General features: G+C 40.8%; 1 protein-coding gene across 15 annotated transcripts in view; it reads left to right on the top strand.

The window, feature by feature from the left end:
• Positions 1-11,617: 11,617 nt before the first annotated feature.
• neb (nebulin) overlaps positions 11,618-17,585 on the top strand; it is a 266,346-nt gene continuing 260,378 nt past the window's right edge. For all 15 annotated transcript variants that reach the window (XM_067987151.1, XM_067987136.1, XM_067987143.1 and 12 more), the window contains exons 1-2: positions 11,618-11,700; positions 12,699-12,789. In XM_067987151.1, the coding sequence (XP_067843252.1) occupies positions 12,727-12,789 (63 nt within the window). In that variant the 5' untranslated portion in view covers positions 11,618-11,700; positions 12,699-12,726. The remainder of the gene's footprint in view (positions 11,701-12,698; positions 12,790-17,585) is intronic.

The raw sequence follows: 17,585 nt of genomic DNA on the forward strand, positions 1-17,585 counted from the left end.
CTGAAAATTAGCTCTCTGGCGAGAGTCTTTCATTGAATCTAGGCTGAGAAAAACTATTTAATAAATAATGGGAGTTCCCAGTTGCATAAGGTTAAGAATCTTCCCATCTAGAATCAATTCAGTGACTTCACCAGGATTATAGCTAGGCTTTGAGTTTAGGAGCTAGGTCTTGGATTGGAAAGTTTTATTCCTATTCCATAAGGTAATTCAACCTCTTCCCTGTGTCCCTTCACAGCCAGCCTTGTTAACGATTATTCTTATTTTTGGAATATTTATAGTTTCATTTTGTTTGTAGTGTCTGATACACTGTATGTCATAAGTTATCGGTTTGTGTTAATATTTCCCAGTATATGCCTCACACTTTGGACAAATGGCTGTGTTGCATTGCTGCATTCTATATATTACCTACTCAACATTTTAAATATATATATATTAAAGAAATGTAAGCTTGAAAGTGATCCAATGGGGACAATGTCATTTGAAGGACATTTCCCTTTTCTATAAATTACTTAAGCGTTGATCAAAAGTCAAACATACAAGGCATCTATTTTTACCAGTTTGTATCTGTGTGAGATGGTTTAAAGAGTGGTGATAATCTCATCTTTTCCTGTAAAGGCTAATGGAATGATATCTTGTACCTTGTGTAGCAGACAGTGACCTACTTGTCACATACATTATATAAATATTATGATAAGAAAGACTGTAAGCATTTTGGGTTAGTTGTTATGTAAAAAGTCACTAACTAATGATGGATGGTCACTGTAACAAAAATAAAGCTTTTTTGTCTATGTTAGATTATTGACTTGGATTCTTTATTACTAGTAAGAGCAGATGAGAGGCTAAAAACTTCAGGGATGGGCAATAAATGCTGGCCTTGCCGGTGATGCCCACACCCCATGAATGAATAAAAAAAAGTTCCTTTGCTGAAATGGTCAGTCTTTTTGCTTTATACCAACTTGGAACCCAGATGTCTGAATGGGTATCTGTGGACATGGGTATGCAATTAGTAATCCTATGGGTGGTTTCTGTTGGATAATATAAGCTTAATTTGTTAATTGTTTGAATGTCCAAACTACTCATTTGAATCTATTGCCCCACAGGAACTCCAGGCTTGTTCCACAAGCATTGTCCGTGTTTGAATACTCCAACCGGTGGCCATTCTACATAATTAAAACAGCTACAATTTGTTAACGTATTTTGTTCTGACATGTCCACATAAGATCTTCCAACTGTTCAATGATAAACAGTTCAACTGAACCAGCCACATAAATGCTGTGGCTACTAGAGCAGGTCAGAGGCTGGGTATTCTGTGGCAAGTGGCTCACCTCCTGACTCCCCAAAGCCTCTCCACCACCTACAAGGTACAAGTGTGAGCAGAATACTCTCCAGTTACCTGAATGGGTGCAGCTGCAACAACATTCAAGAAGCTCAACATAATCCAGAAGAAAACAGTCCACTTGATCCGGCATAGACCAGTTGGGCCGAGTGGCCAGTTTCTGTGCTGCAGTTTCGATGTAACTCGATGTAACCTAGAAGGACAAGAGTAACAGGTGCATGGGAACACCATCACCTCCAAGTTTCCTTCCAAGTCACATACCATCCCGATTTGGACATATATCGCCGTTCCTTCGTCGTCGCTGGGTCAAAAATCTTAGAGCTTCCTACTTAACAGCATTGTGGAAGCACCTTCACTGCAGCGGTTCAAGAAGAAGGCTCACCACCACCTTCTCAGGACAACCAGGAATGAGCAATAAATGCTGGCCTTGCCAGTGAAGCACACATCCTGAGAATGATTAACAAAAAAGACATCCTGGAATGGCAATGATTGACAGCTGAGTTTGGAGCTGTTGGATGAAGGTGGGGTCAATGATTCAGTGTTCTCTTTTGATGCACACCTCTGTGGCCAGAATCCCCTAACTGTGGGTATATCTGGGGCTGCTTAAGCCCAGCTGGTCATTATATAGTAAGTAAAGGAACGGGACTATTCTGACTCTATGGTAGTGTTTCAGCACGTAAGAACTGGGCAACCATTTTCAAGGATCAAAGTATGTTGAGTGATAGTTTTGTAGTTTATAACGTATTGCAGAGAATAGCAAAATGTGCTTAATGCTGTAATACATATTGTTTGTACTGAATATTGTTCATTTATCTGTTCCATGTAAAATATATTATCATAGTATGTTACAGCACAGAAGGCCCATTGTGTCTGTGCCAGCTCCATGAAAGAGCTAATCAATTAATCTCAATCCCCTGCTCTTTCCCACAGCCCTGTAAATTTTTTCCTCAAGTATTTATCCAGTTCCCTTTTGAAAGTTATTATTGAATCTGCTTCCACCAATCTTTCAGGCAGTGCATTCCAGATCAAAACAACTCAGTTCCATTCACAACCCATCAGATAATGGAGCAGTCCGTGCCTGCATGCAGCAAGACCTGGACAACATCCAGGCTTGGGCTGATAAGTGGCAAGTAACATTCTTGCCAGACAAGTGCCAGGCAATGACCACCTCCAACAAGAGAGAGTCTAACCACCTCCCCTTGAAATTCAATGGCATTACCATCGTTGAATCCCCCACCATCAACATCCTGGGGGTCACCATTGACCAGAAACTTAACTGGACCAGCCACACAAATACTGTGGCTACAAGAGCAGGTCAGAGGCTGGGTATTCTGCAGTGAGTGACTCACCTCCTGACCCCCCAAAGCCTTTCCACCATCTACAAGGCACAAGTCAGGAGTGTGATGGAATACTCTCCACTTGCCTGGATGAGTGCAGCTCCAACAACACTCAAGAAGCTTGAGACCATCCAGGACAAAGCAGCCCGCTTGATTGACATCCCATCCACCACCCTAAACATTCACTCCCTTCACCACCGGCGCACAGAATGCACTGCAGTAACTCGCCAAGGCTTCTTCGACAGCACCTCCCAAACCCGCAACCTCTACCACCTAGAAGGACAAAGGCAGCAGGCACATGGGAACAACACCACCTGCACATTCCCCTCCAAGTCACACACCATCCCAACTTGGAAATATATCACTGTTCCTTCAAAATTCTGCAACTCCCTACCTAACAGCACGGTGGGAGAACCTTCACCACACGCAATGCAACGGTTTAAGAAGGCGGTTCACCACCACCTTCTCAAGGGCAATTAGGGATGGGCAATAAATGCTGGCCTTGCCAGTGACGCACACATCCCACGAACGAATAAAAAAAAAATTTGCTGCGTAAAAAATTATTTCCTCGGGTCACCTCTGGTTCTTTTGCCAATCGCCTTAAATCTGTGTCCTCTGGTTACCCGACCTCGACCAATCATCCTTAGATACGAGGGTGGTGCCAGAGGACTGAAGAATTGCAAATGTTACACCCTTGTTCAAAAAGAGTGTGTAAGAATAAACCCAGCAACTATAGGCCAGTCAGTTTAACCTCGGTGGTGGGGAAGCTTTTAGAAACGATAATCTGGGACAAAATTAACAGTTTGGATTAATTAAGGAAAGCCAGCACGGATTTGTTAAAGGCAAATCATGTTTAACTAATTTGATTGAGTTTTTTGGTGAGGTAACAGAGAGGGTTGATGAGGACAGTTGATGTGGTCTATATGGACTTTCAAAAGGCATTTGATAAAGTGCCACATAATAGGCTTGTCAGCAAAGTTGAAGCCCATGGAATAAAAGGGGTTGCGGCAGCATGGAAGCAAAATTGGTTAAGAGACAGGAAACAGCGAGTAGTGGTGAATGGTTGTTTTTCGGACTGGATGAAGGTATACAGCGGAGTTTCCCAGGGGTCAGTACTAGGACCACAGCTTTTCTTGATATATATGTTAATAACTTGGACTTGGGTGTACAGGGCACAATTTCAAAATTTGCAAAAGACACAAAACTTGGAAGTGTAGTGAACAGTGAGGAGGATAGTAACAGACTTCAGGAGGACGTAGACAGGCTGGTGGAATGGGCAGATACGTGGCAGATGAAATTTAACACAGAGAAGTACGAAGTGATACATTTTGGTAGGAAGAACGAGGAGAGGCAATATAAACTAAATGGTACAATTCTAAAGGGGGTGCAGGAACAGAGAGACCTGGGGGTATATGTGCACAGGTCGTTGAATGTGGCAGGGCAGGTTGAAAGAGCATTTAAAAAAGCATACGGGATCCTGGGCTTTATAAATAGAGGCATAGAGTACAAAAGCAAGGAGGTTATAATGAACCTTTATAAAACGCTGGTTCGGCCACAACTCGAGTATTGTGTCCAATTCTGGGCTCCGCACTTTAGGAGAGATGTGATGGCCTTAGAGAGGGTGCAGAAAAGATTTACTAGAATGGTTCCACGGGTGAGGGACTTCAGTTACGTGGATAGACTGGAGAAGCTGGGATTGTTCTCCTTAGAGCAGAGAAGCTTGAGAGGAGAATTGATATAGGTGCAGAAAATCAAAATCTAGACAGAGTAAATAGAGAGCAACTCTTCCCATTGGCAGAAGGGTTGAGAACCAGAGGACACAGATTTAAGGTGATTGGCAAAAGAACTAAAGGCAACATGAGGAAAAACTTTTTTATAGAGTGAGTGGTTATGATCTGAAATGCACTGCCTGAAAGGTTGGTGTCTTTCAAAAGGTAATTGGATAAGTACTTGAGGGGAAAAAATCTGCAGGGTTATGGGGAAAGGGCGGGGGAGTGGGACTAACTGGATTGCTCTTCCAGCTAGCCGGCATGGGTTCAACGGGCCGAATGGCCTCCTTCTGTGCAGTAACCATGCTATGATTCTATATGTTTTTTTCAGGATCCCAAATGCTTTTTTAACAGCCTTCTAAACTTGTCCTGATACCTTCAAAGATTTGTGTACATATACCCCCAGGTCTCTCTGTTCCTGCACCCCCTTTAAAATTGTACCATTTAGTTTATATTGCCTCTCCTCATTCTTCCTACCAAAATGCATCACTTCACACTTCTCTGCATTATATTTCATCTCCCATGTGTCTGCCCATGTGTCTGCCCATTTCACCAGCCTGTCTACGTCCTCCTGAAGTCTGTTACTTTCCTTCACATTTTTTGCTACATACCCAAGTTTCGTGTCATTGGCAAACTTTGAAATTATTCCCTCTATGCTCAAGTGCAGGTCGTTAATATATATCAAAAAGAGCAATAGTCCTAATACAGATGCCTGGCAAACACCACTGTATACTTCCCTCCAGTCTGAAAAACAACCGTTCACCACTACTCTCTGCTTTCTGTCCCTTATCCAATTTTGTATCCACGCTGCTACTATCCCTTTAATCCTATGGACTTTAATTTTGCTTATAAGTCTATTGTGTGGTACTTTATCAATTGCCTTTTGAAAGTCCATATACACAACATCAACTGCACTACCTCATCAGCCCTATCCACTACTTCATCAAAGAACTCAATCAAGTTAGTCAAACACGATTTTCCTTTAACAAATCCATGCTGACTTTAATTTATTAGCCCTATACTTTTCCAAGTGCCACCTAATTTGTGCTGGATTATTGTCTCTAAAGGTTTCCCCACCACTGACATTAGGCTGACTGATCTGTAATAGCTGGGTTTATCTCTCTCCCCTTTTTTGAACAGGGGTATAACATTTGCAAACCTCCAGCCCTCTTGCACCACCCTGATATCTAAGGAGGATTGGAAGATTGTGGCCAGTGGCTCCATAATTTCCAGCCTTACTTCCCTCAGTAACCTAGAATGCATCCCATCTGGACCAGGCAACTTTTCTACTTTGAGTACTGCCAGCCTTTTAAGTGCCTCCTCTTTAACTATTTTTAGACAGTGAAGACGGATGCGAAATATTTATTTAGTACCTCAGCCATACCTTCTGCCTCCACAAGAAGATCTCCTTTTTTGTCCCTAATTGGCCCCAACCTTCCTTTGACTACCCTTTTGCTATTTATATGTTTATAAAAGACTTTTGGGTTCCCTTCTATGTTAGCCGCTAATCTATTCTCATACTCTCTCTTTGCCCCTCTTATTCCCTTCTTTAGATCTTCTCTGTACTTTCTGTATATAGCTTGGTTCTCTACTGTATAATGAATTGTCATAAATCTCCTTTTTCTATTTCATTTTAATCTCTAAAACTTTAGTCATCCAGGGAGCTCCAGCTTCAGATATCCTTCCTTTCCCCTTCTTGGGAATATGTCTACTCTGTACCCAAACCATCTCCTCCTTGAAGGCCTCCCATTGTTCAATGATGGTTTTACCTACCAATTTTTGATTCCAACCCACCTGGGCAAGATCCCTTTTTAACTCACTGAAATGAGCCCTCCTTCAGTTAAATATATTTATGCTTGATTGTTCCAGTGCTTTTCCATAACTATTCTAAAGCTAATGATATTATGATCAATGTTCCCCAAATGCTCCCCCACTGAAACATGCTCCACTTGCCCCATTTCATTCCCCAGAACTAGATCCAGCACTCCTTCCTTCCTCATTGGGCTAGAAACACACTGATCAAGAAAGTTCTCTTGTATACATTTCAGGAATTCCTCCCCCTCTTTGCCCTTTACACTGTTACTATCCCAGTTCTATATTGGGATAATTGAATTCCCCCATTATCACTACTGCATAGTTCTTGCATCTTTCTATAATTTGCCTGAAAATTTGCTCCTCTATATCCTTCCCACTATTTGGTGGCCTACAGTATACACCCAGTAGCGTAAGAGCTCCTCTTTTGTTCCTTAATTCTGACCAAATAGATTCTATCTTTGTTCCACTCAACTATATCATCCCTTTCCAGTGCTAAAATAGTTTCTTTGATCAATACTGCCACCCCCTACTTTCTTTCCTTCTCTATCTTTCCTGAATACCTTGTAACCAGGAATATTAAGTACTCAATCTTCCCCTTCTTTGAGCCAGGTTTCTGTTCTTGCCACTATATCATAGTCCCATGTGACGACTTGTGCCTACAGCTCACCATCCTTATTTACCTCGTTACGTGCATTTACACATACAACCCAAAGGTGTCTCATAAATACATTAAGAGAAAGAGGATAACTCAGGAAAGAATAGGGCCTATTAGAGACCAAAAAGGTAACCTATGTGCGGAGACGGAAGATGTTGGTATGGTTCTTAATGAATACTTTGCGTCTGTCTTCACAAAAGAGAGGGACGATGCAGACATTGTAGTTAAGGAGGAGGAGTGTGAAATATTGGATAGGATAAACTTAGTGGGAGAGGAAGTATTATGGGGATTAGCATCTTTGAAAGTAGATAAATCACCATGGCCGGATGAAATGTATCCCAGGCTGTTAAAAGAAGCAAGAGAGGAAATAGCGGAGGCTCTGACCATCATTTTCCAATCCTCACTGGACACAGGTGTGGTGCCGGAGGATTGGAGGACTGCTATTGTTGTACCATTGTTTAAAAAGGGAGCTTGGGATAGACTGAGTAATTACAGGCCAATTAATCTAACCTCGGTGGTAGGCAAATTATTGGAATCAATTCTAAGTGACAGGATAAACCATCACATAGAAAGGCACAAAGTAATCGAGGACAGTCAGCATGGATTTGTTAAGGGAAGGTCGTGTCTGACTAATTTGATTGAATTTTTTGAGGAGGTAACAAGGAGGGTCAATGAGGGTAGTGCGTTTGATGTAGTCTACATGGATTTTAGCAAGGCTTTTGACAAGGTCCCATATGGCAGACTGGTCAAAAAAAGTACAAGCCCATGGAATCCAAGGGAGAGTGGCAAGTTGGATCCAAAATTGTCTCAGTGTCAGGAAGCAAAGGGTAATGGTCGACGGGTGTTTTTGTGACTGGATGCTGTTTTCAGTGGGGTTTCCCAGGGCTAAGTACTAGGACCCTTGCTTTTTGTGATATATATTAATGATGTGCACTTAAATGTAGGGGGCATGATCAAGAAGTTTGCAGATGATATAAAAATTGGCCGTGTGATTGATAGTGAGAAGGAAAGCTGTATACTGCAGGAAGGTATCAATGGACTGGTCAGGTGGGCAGAAAAGTGGCAAATGGAATTCAATCCAGAGAAGTGTGAGGTAATGCATTTGGGGAGGGCGAATAAGCAAGGGAGTACACAACAAATGGGAGGATACTGAAAGGTGTAGAGGAAGTGAGGGACCTTGGAGTGCATGTCCACAGATCCCTGAAGGTAGCAGGACAGGTAGACAAGGTGGTTAAGAAGGCATAGGGAATACTTTTCTTTATTAGCTGAGGCATAGAATATAAGAGCAGGGAGGTTATGCTGGAACTGTATAAAACATTGGTTAGGCCACAGCTTGAGTACTGTGTACCGTTCTGGTCACCACATTACAGGAAGGATGTAATTGCACTAGAGAGGGTACAGAGGAGATTTACGAGGATGTTGCCAGGACTGGAGCATTTTAGCTATGAGGAAAGATTGGATAGGCTGGGGTTGTTCTCTTTGGAACAGAGGAGGCTGAGGGGTGATTTAATTGAGGTGTACAAAATTATGAGGGGCCTAGATAGAGTGGATAGGAAGGACCTATTTCCCTTAGCAGAGAGGTCAATAACCAGGGGGCATAGATTTAAAGTGATTGGTAGAAGGATTAGAGGGGAGCTGAGGAAAACATTTTTCACCCAGAGGGTGGTAGTGGTCTGGAACACACTGCGTGAAAGGGTGGTAGAGGCAGAAACCCTCAACTCATTTAAAAAGTACCTGGATGTTCACCTGAAGTGCCGTTACCTACAAGGCTACGGATCAAGTGCTGGAAAGTGGGATTAGGCTGCGTGGCTCTTTCAGACATGATGGGCCGAATGGCCTCCTTCTGTGCCGTGAATTTTCTATGATTCTATGATACATTCCAAACTCATCTTATACTGCCTTGCATTTGCTCCCTGTTTGATCCCTCCTATTTCTGAACTATTCTTTACGCTTGTGCTATTTTTCTCTCCCGGTCCTCTGTGCACCTTGTTTCTCCTTTCTAATATTACATTCTGGTGCCCATCCCCCTGCAAAACCCTCCCCCCACAGCACTAGGTAACCTCCCCGTGAGGACATTGGTCCCAGCTCTGATGAGGTGCAACCCATCTGGCTTGTACAGGTCCCTTCTGCCCCAGAACTGATCCCAATGCCCCAGGAATCTGACGCCCTCCCTCTTGCACCATTTCTCCAGCCACGCATTTACCTGTCTTATCCTACTATTCCTATACTCGTTGGTGTGTGGCACTGGGAGTAATCCAGAGATTACAACCTTTGTGGTCCTGCTTTTTAACTCCCTCTCTAGCTCCTGAAACTCTGACTGTAGGACCTCAACCCTTTTCTTTCCTATGTCATTGGTTCCCACATGGCCCAAAACATCTGGCTGTTCCCCTTCCCCTTCAAAATGTTCTGCACCCTCTCAGTGATGTCCTTTACCCTGGCACCAGGGAGGCAACACACCATCCGGGACTGACGTCTGCGGTTGCAGAAACACCTGACTATTGAATTCACTATAACAACTGCATTTCTACACTTTCATGTGCCCCCCACCACCCCCCCCCCCCCCCGTGCAGCCGAATCTCTCACAGTGCCGTGGATTTGCTCCTGACTGCACCCCCCTGAGGTGTCAACACCCTGAATGCTGAACGTTGGTTTGTGAGTGCCACACTCCCAGGGGATTCCTGTACTGCCCGCCTGTTCCTCCTAGTCTGCCTGGTGATCACCCACTCCCTCTCCTCCTGAACTATCTGTAGCTGCAGGGTGATCACTCCTGTTAAACATGCTGTCAATGAAACTCTCAGCTTCCCGTATGCACTGTAGTGACGCCAGCCGCCCCTCTAGCTCGAGCTCAAGGTCGAGCAGTTGGCGGCACTTCCTGCACATGTGGTTTTCCAGGACACACAATGTTCTGGAGTTCCCACATGGCACAGGATGTTCATGCGATGGGCCCCAGCTGTCCTGCCATATTAGCTGACAGTTATTTAAACTGTTTGTTTAGCTTTAAGGCTATTTAACTGTTTAGCTAATACTAAAGCACTGATCAGTAAAATAAATACGAACCACTAAAAACACCAACAACTAAAATCATGGACCAATAAACTAAATACTTACATACACTAACCACTGATAACACTTGACTTATCTGTTAGTTTATAGCCTGACCCTCAGTCTGATAGAGTGTATATTCAGCCTGCATATCACAAACAAGGGCAGTCACATAACAGCAAGTGGCACATTCCAGTAAATCAGAATCTGTTCGGCCCTTGAGTCTCACTATCGTTTACGTAGATACTGGGCAAGTAAAGAGGCACACTCCAGTTTGTAGGAGATGTGAGGTCTGCTTACAGGAATAGCTGGTGATGCTGAACCTGATCATCAAGTGTAAAATTCAAAAACATAACAGTCATCCATATTTCAGCCTAGGCCCTAAGCTCTGGAATTCCCTCTCTATACCTCTCCACCTCCCCACTTCTCTCTTTCCTCCTTTAAGTCGCTCCTTAAAACCTACCTCTTTGACCAAGCTTTTGGTCACCTGTCTTAATATCTCTTTACATGGTGTCAAATTTTGTCTGGTAACACTCCTGTGAAGCACCTTGGGATGTTTTACTACATTAAGGGCGCTAAATAAATGCAAGTTGTTGTATTACACCACTGAGTTGAGGATGGAAAAGTCAACCGAAGAGTTAGATCATAGTTTTGGTCATTTGAAGCACCCACTATCTCGTTTCCCTAGTGTAATGCAGGTTGAGCTAATTATTACCATAATTTCGATGTTTCAGTTACATCTAGTCCTTCATAGCCTTTCAAATTCATTGTGTAACCTCAAACAGTATGGGCCTGGGAGAGATCATTAGTTGACACTAACTCCTGTATTAGGATGTCAAGTGTGGAAAGCATCTATCAGGGCTAGCTGTCACCAATTGATCTGAAAATAATTCATTCAGACAACACTGTTTCCAATCAGAGAAACAGGAAAAAACTACAAAGGATATACCTTGTATGATATAATCGTGGAGGGTGGTCACACCTTATGTTAGAAATTATAAACAAAATGAACGAGAGACAGTTTGAAAATAAAGATGGCTGTTAACAAAGAAAACTGCTGAGGGGCACTGGAGAGGGAGGAATTGTCCAGTGGAAGAGGAACGAATACAGGATATAGCTCAGCATTCCTGCCACATTCTTGCTGATTCACAAATCCAATTATTCCATTTTAACTCAAACTTTTCAGCATGCAGCCTTTCCCTGATAAAGTAAAATATCATATTCATGGAGTTTTTTCCATCCAAGGGTAACAGATGATAATATGGGTACAACTTTAAAAGTGAACAAGGTGCACACTAATAATCAAAAAGAAATGTTGAATAGTTGCTGAATTTGATCTTTTGAAGTTCCAGTAGAATGTCAATGTTTCCCAATGGAAACAATAAATTACAATTACAAAATTTAACAAAGAAAATCTCCACTGCTGCTAACTTGAAAAGAAAACAGCTCAGATAGCCTTCTGGCCTGGAAGCTTCAGCCGTTAAATTTGCATTGTCTGAGATCATCCAAGCCTTTGGCCAGCATCACTGGTGTCCCTCCATGGGTTTGCTGAACAGGTGGTTATTAAAGGGGTCACTAGGTATATTTAGCATCTGAAACCTGAGTAAAGCACTTTCTGATTGGTCTGCCTGTTCACATGATAATTTAGACGCTGATGCAGCTAGTAGCTCTTGCCCAGCGTTTCTTGGGAGGGGAACGTTGGGGAGGCTGTAGCTGCCGGGGGGAAATCACTTTTATAAATCACGGGTAAGATTTTGTTATTTCTGTCTCGAATACTGATTGTAAGTGTGTTCTTGCAATGTGGCGCTGTATTTAATACGTGCTTTCGTTGCTTTGTAATATTTCTGGTCAGGAGGGATTAGTATTGGGTCTTTGACCTCTGTTTAGAGATCAGTGGGTACAGTAAACCAGCTGAACTATGAATCTTGTTGATGCTCTACAGTCGATGCTTAGTTTTAGGACATTTATCCACTCGGTATATACTCGGTAAACAGCCACTCTGGTTTTGTGTTCACGGCGGAATCATATCCAGGCTATTGGCTATTTTATTTAAATATTAGAACTTTCAGAAAAAGCTCACCAGCCTGTGTTCCTAAATTTAACCGTGCAGCCGTGGGCTTAGCTTGCCTCAGAAGGAATTGCAACTCAGCCGGCTAAACTAAACCAGCCAATCACACAGTGGTATTAACTTACGTGACAAATAATTTGAGGCCTAGGAACAGCTGTTGCAAACCCTCAGTGCTTGATCTAGGACACTTCCCCACCCACCCCCAACCCTTGTATTGTGCTACCCATTAATGTTAACAGAACAAGCAAATCATTCCTAGAATCAAAACTGCGAAATAAGTGGAGCTCCATTTTATTTAATTATTTGACACCGGCACCTAACCTACTATCCCCCTTTTTTACAGCTGTAAATTGAAGAGTTGTGGAGACTGAAGGGAGTACATTCCTTTGGTAATTGGACAGTGCCCAGTCTCATTTCTGTTAGGTTGCTGGTTATACTTTATTGCTGACGTCTAGCAAGTATTTTTATGCACGGTATGTCTGCCATACACTATATGTCTATCTAGATGTGTATATACGGCACCTCCAAGCTCTCTTCTTTCCTGATGATATTACAGAGCCCTTAAAATAATTTGCACTTGTAGATCCACTTTTTAACCCATTTTTCAGTATTACCTGTGTATTTTCTTTTCTGTTTGGTGTATTGGTTTAGAATTTGACGTCTTGCGTTATTTTAGGACACTCAGTCGGTGACAGACAGTAAAAATGGAAGACGAAGAGGGAGACTATGAGGAATATGAAGAGTATGAAGTGGAGGAGACTGTAACGGTAAGAAGTGTAAAACAGTTGCGGAAATTTGATTACATGGAAAGAAATCAACAAATTCACTTTCTTGCTGCAGTCTTGGCTTCATATAGTGAACACTTAAAAACTATTTTGTAACGATATAGTCCACCTATAATTACAGGCATACTGATTTTGGTTAACTTAATAATCTTCATGATAATGAAAATAAATGAATTAAAAAATAGCAGTATTTAATATGCCAAGTTTTTATCTCATTAATTAAACAAACCATCATGTATAGTCCCTAACTAAAATTAGGGCGGGTGGGCTCATAAAAATAATCAAAGCCTTTTCTGCCATGAACAGTAGAAAAATGTAACCACTAATGAACCAGCAAAAATGATCCTGCTATTTTTGCACATTGACGAATAATTTTCCTTCTCAAAGCAAGCCTTTTGTTTTTCAGCACTGCTTAAATTGAAGCTTATATATTTTATATTGAAAGACTTTAATGAGATTAAACAAAAATTAATAACCCTTCAGCCTCAAAACTTAAAAGCAAACACATCGCCTCATTCCATCCTACTAGGAAATAAAAACACAAAGCTAATTTTCCCTTACTTTTTATGATATTGCTCATTGCTATTTTCCCACTTCATACCGGAGTCTCTGCTGTACTGAAATACTTTAGCAGTCAGCACTTATAAAAGGCATGCTGAGCACGCACAAGGAACGCAGCATCCAAGTTCAAACAGGCTGAGGAGTCAGTTCTCAAGCGGTTGGTGGGGTAGAAGGTGCTCTAACAGATATGCAATAATGATCCAGTGTAACTAAACAGACTTGAGCATCTTTATATTTTCCTCCTGGAATATTCCTCTTTGGCATTGGTTTCATCTACAGCGGCTATTTGGAATCAACAAGAATATCTCATTAAATACTGAAATATAATTGTGGATATTACTGATTTTACATCAATAAAGGGGTTATCTATAGTGAATATTTAGCATTGATGGGAATAGTCTATCAAATATTAGTTGCAGATATTGCTGTTTTTTTCTTTGTATTTTGACAGTTTCCTGATGTCCTTTCCATAATCTTCTGTGATGCAGAAAATTATAAGTGGTCAACTTACTGAATTTTTAAAAAAAATCATAATTTACTGTCATTTTAATGTTGTTTTGTCTCACCTTGTGGATCACTAATTGATTACAAGAACTAATCCTTTAACTAAACCAATAAATACTCATTTGATGTGTTCAATCTATTTACTGTTATCACTGCTAGGAAACTTTTTGATTCTTATAGGGGCTGTCAATTCTTGTTAGAATGTTCTTAGATTACTTGCTTTAGAAAGTAGGATCATTAATAATGAATAGACCCACTGATAATTTATACAGTACTATTTAAATACTTATACATCCCAAAAAGCTGCTGGGGCTAGGTCAATGGAAAATTTCAAAACTGAGATTGATAGATATTTGTTAGGTAAGGGCACTAAGGGTTATGGAACCAAGGCAGGTAGACGGAGGTAAGATACAGATCAGCAATGATCTAATTGAATGGGGGAACAGGCTCGAGGGGCTGAATGGCCTTCTCCTGTTCCTATGTACTTGGCCATAATATAAAGCAAAAGCCTGTGGTGATGTGTTTGTTCAGTGAAAGCAATTCATGCAGAAGCCCCCCATGTTGGCTCAGTTAATATGTGTACTGCTTAACGTAGTGTTCAGCTATACAGACTAGGGATGCCTTGGGGTCAATTCTCAGTTTGTGATGAGTTAACTCATCCCAGTCAGGTAGTGGTAGGGCACTAAAATTGACTTCAGCATCCCTGGTGTAGGCAAGGAAAAAACTTGCCAGCGTTTTCACTCCTGATCGCTATACAGCGACCCCCCTGCTGGAAGGTGTACACGTGTTATCGTCAGATGGAGACAGATATTTGTTAGGTTGCGATGCCCTCCACAATAGATTAGCCTGCTGACACTCACTGTCTCCGTTCACACCTTTGGAATGGGCAGTTGGGAGAGCCCATGGATCAGTACCTGAACTTTAGCAGAGGAAAGGATGAAATTTGGACAAAATAATTAAACTTCCCTCCTGAAAGCAGTGGTTGCTGGGCTACAGCTATGACACTGGCTAATTTACCCCCTCCCTCCTTCAGGAATACTAAAGGCAATTGTAACATCCCAACTATTGCTTTAGTTGAGATTAGTTAACATAGCATAGACTGGGAATTAAACTTGGGCCCTCCAGTTCTATATAGCTCAGTACTACTTCTGAGAGTACCTTTACCTACCAAACCATCAAGGCAATTGGTAGAAAAGTTATAATTTATGTATTATTGAACTTTCTGCCCCCAAGAATACAGATAATTGTACATTCTTAAAATGCCAACACAGTCAAATCTCATTTTTGCATACTTTTAGAGATGGATAAAGTAGTTCTGCTTTTTAGAGGCTCATAATTAAGTGTATATTGACTACAATGGAGATTCTGCCAGGGCCAGGCTAAAGTCTGTCATAGTAACACTGTTTGTAATATTGAAGGTGTATTGTAGAATAAAATGCCATATGTTCTATATGTTTAGTGTAAACATTTTGATTGACAGCCCATTATAATGTATTCTGCTCAAAACCAGAACTAACTAGATGAAATCTATCAAAATAGTAAAGTTGTGAAAGAGCTGTTGTACTGTAAAAGATTTTGATACTTATTATGTTTCTTAGTTTGATAATATAAAAATATTAAAGCGACTCCAATTTTTGTGAGACCAAGATATAATTTGTTGAATTCATATTGGTCTATTTTTATAGTTTAAAGTTTTTTAAATATCTAAGTTTATCAGCTGCCAGAAATCCTTTTTGAGGAATTTAAAACTGTCGTTACAAAAAGTTAAATCATTTGGGATTTCAAGACCAAAAATAAAAATTGTGATAAAATATTTTATGTACAAAGTGGAAATATTGTCCTTTTGCTATTAATGTGGTGTCATTTAATTTTCCTTTTGACTGTATTATTGTATGGAATAATCTCAATTCATTTCACTGTGCATGCATTGTTTAACACTATAGAGACTAAATGAAGATGTCATGAAGCATATGCTGTGTCTCTGTCACGATATGTGCATTTTTTTACATGCTCATCTGCTGATCTTCCACACCTTGCTTACTAGCCTCTCATAATCTGTTTCCCAGCTCCATCCTCCATCGTTCAGACACTAACTCATAATCATCACTGATTTTTGGCGAACCATTTAACATTACGTTCAGAGAAAATTGCGTAATGCTGCAATAGGCGATAAAAATGATCCATCGCTGTCATCAGCCATGAACAGTGGCTTTTTATCCACAACAAATTTGTTTCATGTTGTCATTGTTTTCTTGCCGATGACCAAATTCCAGCTCTGGAGAGAGTCCTTGCAGTCTTGTTAAATAATTGAATTGGGAATTGTAGCCAGTTACACTATTTCAAAACCAAAGGCAACTTGAGGAAAAAACTTTTTATGTAGTGAGTTGTTATGATCTGGAATGCACTGCCTGCAAGGGTGGTGGAAACAGATTCAATAATAACTTTCAAAAGGGAATTGGATAAATACTTGAAGGGAAAATTTTGCAGGGCTATGGAGAAAGAGCAAGGGAGTGGGACTAATTGGATAGCTCTTTGAAAGAGTTGGCACAGGCACGATGGGCCGAATGGCTGCCTTCTGAGCAGGATCATTCTATGATTCTATGATTCAGATCTGAAAATGAGAGGGTGATTTTAGTCTAGTATCAGACAACTGTAAGAAAAATGAGTCAGCCCCAGGCTGGTTGTAATGAGCTAAATTCACTAAAATAGACCCAGGCGCCCAATAACAACAGGATTGAAATGGGTGATGTGAATCAGGTAACACTGTGGGCTTTGCAAAAGGTCATCTGAACAGCCTATTCATGTATCTCAGTTCTGCTATTGACATCATGACAAAGTAATTTATGCAGGATATATAATAAACCGAATGTTATTCATCATGACCGACAAAATATGATTCCTGTTTATGATTACCTTTCAGCAGGTAAAAATCTTGTCCATTTTAATTGAATTGAATAAAACTCCTTTTTATTTTCAGAAAAAAAAACCTTTATTTCTTGGAATTCTGAAATAATAAAAACAAAAATGCTCAGCAATGTGCTGTGGGTGTTATTTGGCCGAAAACTCATGGCTTGGACTCATTTAACATAAATGCAATGTATGGATAGATTGTTTTAGGTACATCCCCCTTTTGACCATTTGTCCTGTACTGGAATTGTTTCTTTCCACTGATAATTCTAAGGTTCCCATAATTCCTGTAACTTGTGTTTTCTCTTGGAAGCATACCTCGATTATTAATAGATGCAGAAAGATAATTTCTCCCACTTAGGCCCATTTTTGTTTTTTTCCTATTATTTGTGAATATATAACACACTTTAGGCAGAGCAAAACAGATTCCCAACCTGCCGCATGTCTCTAAAACATCTATGAGTATTGTTCATAGTTACAAGTTGTCTGCTTTATTAGGGGCTGATTACTTCTTGTAGTTCCCAGGGATGAGGGACTTCAGTAGTGTGGAGAGATTAGAGAAGCTGGGATTGTTTTCCTTAGAGCATAGAAGGTTAAGGGGAGATTTAATAGAGGTTTTCAAAATTATGAGGGGTTTTGATAGAGTAAATAAGGAGAAACTGTTCACAATGACGATTGGGTCGATAACCAGAGGACACAGATTTAAGATAATTGGCAAAAGAACCAGAGGGGAGATGAGGAGAATTTTGTTTACACAGTTTTTTTTATTTAGGATCTGGAATGCACTACCTGAAAGAATGGTGGAA

This window comes from Heptranchias perlo, chromosome 7 (genome assembly GCF_035084215.1).
Source record: "Heptranchias perlo isolate sHepPer1 chromosome 7, sHepPer1.hap1, whole genome shotgun sequence".
In the NCBI taxonomy this organism is placed as follows: domain Eukaryota; kingdom Metazoa; phylum Chordata; class Chondrichthyes; order Hexanchiformes; family Hexanchidae; genus Heptranchias; species Heptranchias perlo.